The 5,000-nt window shown below is 38.8% G+C and overlaps 2 protein-coding genes across 5 annotated transcripts in view; both read right to left on the bottom strand.

The window, feature by feature from the left end:
- LOC138041870 (threonine-rich protein-like) overlaps nucleotides 1-5,000 on the bottom strand; it is a 162,084-nt gene that overhangs the window by 80,155 nt on the left and 76,929 nt on the right. The window lies entirely within an intron of this gene.
- LOC138041676 (uncharacterized) overlaps nucleotides 1-5,000 on the bottom strand; it is an 83,505-nt gene that overhangs the window by 43,411 nt on the left and 35,094 nt on the right. Inside the window, exons 4-6 of the mRNA XM_068887425.1 lie at nucleotides 3,873-3,929; nucleotides 2,512-2,559; nucleotides 27-74 (exon numbers count right to left, since the gene is read on the bottom strand). Coding sequence (XP_068743526.1) covers nucleotides 27-74; nucleotides 2,512-2,559; nucleotides 3,873-3,929 — 153 coding nt within the window. The remainder of the gene's footprint in view (nucleotides 1-26; nucleotides 75-2,511; nucleotides 2,560-3,872; nucleotides 3,930-5,000) is intronic.

The raw sequence follows: 5,000 nt of genomic DNA, 5'->3' as shown, positions 1-5,000 counted from the left end.
GCGTTTTAACATGACCATTTCATTACCTGGTGGCTTTGTTGCTGGGGTGACAGGAAGGGTACTAGGTGAAGATGCTGTTAAACAAGAGAAATAATATCGTACTACTTAGTGACTCATTTATGCTGTCAGTATCCAATCAGATATTAACCATAACGCATTCGATTGACGAGTTTTCTTTTTTGTTATAAGTGCGCACTACAGAGTCCAAACCACAACGAGTGGGATTACGTACCCTGCTCTTCCCGAAGTATCTGGTTTCGTTAGGGACGTGAAGGAGGGAGGGGGGTGGGGGGGGGGGGGGAGGAGGTAGCTGTTACTTACTTTACCCACGATCCCACGAGGGGATCTTTGAGTAGGTTTGACTCGTAAAAATGATTATGCTAGTTAGGTTTTGTTGTACTCTAGTCCAAGAAAGCATATCAATAATTTGTAAGTATTAATTTCTGTTCAGGTTTCAATTCACGTGGATTTTAGTTGAACCACTTAATCGCCGCTCGATCACTTGAATCACTCGATCTCTTCCTCACATGTGACCACTACACCAGAATGCTGTTACTACCTGATATATCGAGGTGCGTTCAAATTGTTGTTTGTTGCATGAAGTCTAATTTAAGAGTTAAAAAGAAAAAGAAGAAACTATTAAATAGTCGTGGATGAAAGAAGCTCAACCTTGGGTCAACTGAAAGATATTTTCGACGTGTTCTTAAAAATAAAACGTGAACCTACGAGTCTATCAACTGACATCAACTTCGCTTGGTATCTCGCCTCAGCGCAGAATGGAATCACACGGAAATCTCTACTCAGATGCCGACGCAAATGTTCCCCGAAACACTCATTCAAGCTGGTTGGTCACATGGCAAAATCTTGCCCTAAAGAAAGTTTCTGTAATTTTAACAATTGCAGAGCTGGAAGAAAGCATTTAACATTCTTGCACGTAAAGGATAACCAAGAGAAACCGCAAGGCAACGTTGAATGAACATCAACGCAATTGCAAGTCACTACTAACAATGGCTGCATTAATCGGGTTTAAAAACTTGGTCTATGAAGCTCCGCTGGGGCTGGCACAATACAAGCCACTGGGATGCCGAGTGAAAGCAAAAGATTGCAGCTTACTCGTGGAAGTGTATGCATTTCTAGATCCTGGGTCGAATACCACGTTCTGTACCAAGCGTCTAATTAATTGACTTGAAGTGCAAGGCTACGAAGCCTCATTGTCACTGACCACTATGAACAATGACAATATTCAGTCAGATTGCGCCGTTGTGAATTTAATGGTCTACGACCTTCAAGAGAAGAACGCCTTACAGTTACCAAGTGTTTATTCCTGTGAAAAATTGAGGGCAAAAGATATTTCAACTCAAGCTGACGTGAACCAATGGTCATATGTTAAGGGCACAAAACTGCCTTCCATCGAGTCTGGCAAAGTCGACCTGTTGATCGAGAATGCTGTTCCCAAAGCGTTAGAACCCAAACAAGTGAAGGAAAGTGAAGAGAGTAGTCCATATGCAATCAAGACCGGGTTTAGATAGACTATCAAAGGACCTCTAGATCTAGAGAGGAAAACATGTTAGCAAAACCACACTGTCAATCTAATCGACGCTAATGTTTAGCTTCAGGAACAATTCAGGAGATACCGAAAAATGGAGTTTAATGAAACGAAGATTTACGACGAAAGAACAATTTTACAATAAGTTGTTAAAGCTCTCAACATCATGGAGGATTCTGCGAAGATTGCCAACGGATATTATCATATTTCGCTACCTTGGCGTAAGTATCCTACCCAACAACAAAGTTGTCGCGGAAAATCGTTTGACATCTCTCATGTAAGAAGCGACTAATCAGAGATGAAAAATTTCACGAAACCTACACAAACTTTATGACAGACCCTCTCAGTTGTAGTGAAAGGCTGCTCCAAGAAAGTTCCGAAAGAGAAAGTCGACTGCAAAGCTGGGTACATTTGGTACCTGCCACATCATCCTGTGATGCATCCTCGTAAACCTGACAAAACACGAGTAGGTTTTGACGCCGCCGCAAAGCATGGAACTGCCTCGTTAAACAACAGATTGATGCCAGGACCTGATCTGGCAAATTCGCTTGTGAGAGTCCTGACGAGGATCAGAGAGAATAGCATTGCACTAATGGCAGGCGTAGGGGCCTTGTTTTATCAAGTGCATGTAATCCCTGAAGACAGCGACTATCTGCGTTATCTGTGGTGGTCGGAAGGATACATCAACAAAGAACCTGAAGATTACCAAATGAAGGTCCATCATATACCACTACTGGAGTTCGAATCACCATTCATTCTGCAAGGAACGTCTCTACTCCAAGACCTATGTAGAAAGGGACTGGAATGGGACGACATCATAAGCCAAGAAGATTTGCAAACGTGGCAATCGTGGTCGCAAGACTTGATTAAGCTGGAGTCGTTAGAGATTGATCGCTGCTTTAAATCGAGAGGCTTTATGAATTTGTTTGTTATTATGTACAGCCAGCTTTCTCTTTATCTCTTACCTGGTGAAATTGTGGCTGGAGTGACAGGAGGGGTACTTGTTGAAGGTACTGTTGAACAAGAGAAATCTGTTTATTTATTTATTTATTCGTATATTTGTTTAGTTATTTCCCCAAGTTACCAAGATAATGAAAGGAAAAAAATAAAGAGAAAAGTGGCAAGGAAACCTAAACGAAACTAAGGCGCTTACATGAAATTAGGTTTCCTTACGAAAAACAAGGAGGAGTGATCTTAAAATAAAAGCAAGAGGCAGGAGATCGCAAGCCACTTGTATATTAAAATGTATTATTTGCATACAAATAATTCTCTTTTACGAATGAATATTTAAAAGTAATAAAGAATTGCTTTAGCTTATTTTTGACATGTGGATGCGAGGGATGAAAAACTAGTGATAAATAACATAGATAGGAAGTGTATGGTACTAAATGAGTCATTTAAGCCGTCAGTATCCAATCAGATGTTAACCACAATGCATTCGATTGACGAGTTTTCTTATCTATTTATTTATTTATTTTTTATATAAAGCCTTCAACAAGGTGTTGGGTGTCACTCAACAACACAAAGTTCCAACTTGAGTGCGCGCTACACAGTTCAAACCACAACGATTGGGATTACGTACCCTGCTCGTAGGTGATTTCCTTATGGTTTCCTACTTAACCACAAGGCGGAGAATGAAGAATTACGGACAGACTCTTTTTTTACAAGTAATTATTGTGTCTGACGAGTTCGAATCTAAGAATTCTTAGAATACTTGTTTAAAACATACAAGGTTTATCTCGGGTCCTAGCCTTCACAGTCACAGATCTCGCTACAATCAACGTGATGCAAGGATCTGATCTAGCTAATGCGCTTGTTGGAGTCCTGACGAGGTTCAGAGAGAATAGCGTTGCACTAGTGGCAGACGTAGAGGCCATGTTTTATCAAGTGCATGTAATCCCTGAAAAGAGCGACTACCTGCGTTATCTATGGTGGCCGGAAGGATACATCAACAAAGAACCTGCATGAAGAGTACCAAATCGAAGCAGGGTTGAAGTTTGAAACCCTTAGCTTACGAATTGGAGGCGTCAAATCGGTGAATAATTGCATTAAAATAATCGCACCGGGTTTACACGTGCAATATCTGAATTGCAACTTGAGCGTAACAAAATTTGCATCAAGTTGCTACGACAAAAATCGCTTGTGTAAACGGACATTCAAAAGTAAAGCTTTACCAAAAAAATTATTAATCACATGTTTTATTAATTCATTTTTCTATGCTTTTATTGGGTTTATTTTACAACAAGCAGTTTAGTTGCATTGACGACGCCAATTTATTTCATAAGAGGTTTATCTCTCTACCTATCGTTTACTAGCTTTTACTTACGCGAGGAGAAAGAAGCTAAAGTACTTGGAGTCACAGGTGATGAAGACATCGCTGATACTAAAAACAAACAAAGAAATATATTCATTTGTAACTTTACATGATCCTTCTATGCTTTTATTAGGTATATTTTACAACAAGCAGTTTAGTTGCATTGGCGACGCCACTTTGTTTTCATAAGAGGTTTGTCTATCTACCTATAGCGTTTACTAGCTTTTACTTACGCGAGGAGAAAGAAGCTAAAGTACTTGGAGTCACACGTGATGAAGACATCGCTAATGCTAAAAACAAACAAACAAATATAATTTATTCATTTGTAACTTTACATGATAATTTTAAAATGTTTTATAGGCACCCGTGCCAATTTCACACGAGCCGTGCCGAAAATTTTCTGTGGTTCAAACCGGGCTTAAATTTATTTTTCTACGCTTTTATTGGGTTTATTTTACAAGAAGTAGTTTAGTTGCATTGGCGACGCCAATTTGTTTCAGAAGAGGTTATCTATCTACCTATATCTTTTGCTAGCTTTTACTTACGCGAGGAGAAAGAAGCTAAAGTACTTGGAGTCACAGGTGATGAAGGTATCGCTGATACGAAAAACAAACAAACAAATATATTCATTTGTTGTTTTACACAGGGGCACCCAACGAGAATATAGTTCGAAACCACTAAACATAGCATTGTTACACGTATATTAGTATTTAAATGGTAGATATAGACATATATTTATCCCTTAATAATTTTTCATCTGTTCGGATTTCCTAGCTGATAGTCTACTAGTGAGCTAAAAATTATAGGGATCAAAACTTACCTTTTCGAAAATTTCAGCCAGAAAAAAGGCTCCCGAAAATTCTAGGTTACTTTTTTAGGGTAAAAAGCCATTAAATATGGGCAATTATACCATTTTTTAGATGTTCGAAAATCCTAGGACAGACTCGCAGGCAAGCAAGAAATTTTACAAACAAATGTTTCGAAAATTCTTGATCTCAAATTGTCTTCCGAACAGATATTTTCCGAAAATTGACGTTGGGTGCCCCTGTTTACATGATAATTTTAAAATGTTTTATAAATTTATTTTTCTATGCTTTTATTGGGTTTATTTTACAAGAACTAGTTTAGTTGCATTGGCGA

Source organism: Montipora capricornis, chromosome 3 (genome assembly GCF_036669925.1).
Source record: "Montipora capricornis isolate CH-2021 chromosome 3, ASM3666992v2, whole genome shotgun sequence".
Lineage (NCBI taxonomy): Eukaryota > Metazoa > Cnidaria > Anthozoa > Scleractinia > Acroporidae > Montipora > Montipora capricornis.
The sequence above is the reverse complement of the archived record's forward strand: the minus strand, read 5'-3'. Positions and strand labels throughout refer to the sequence as shown.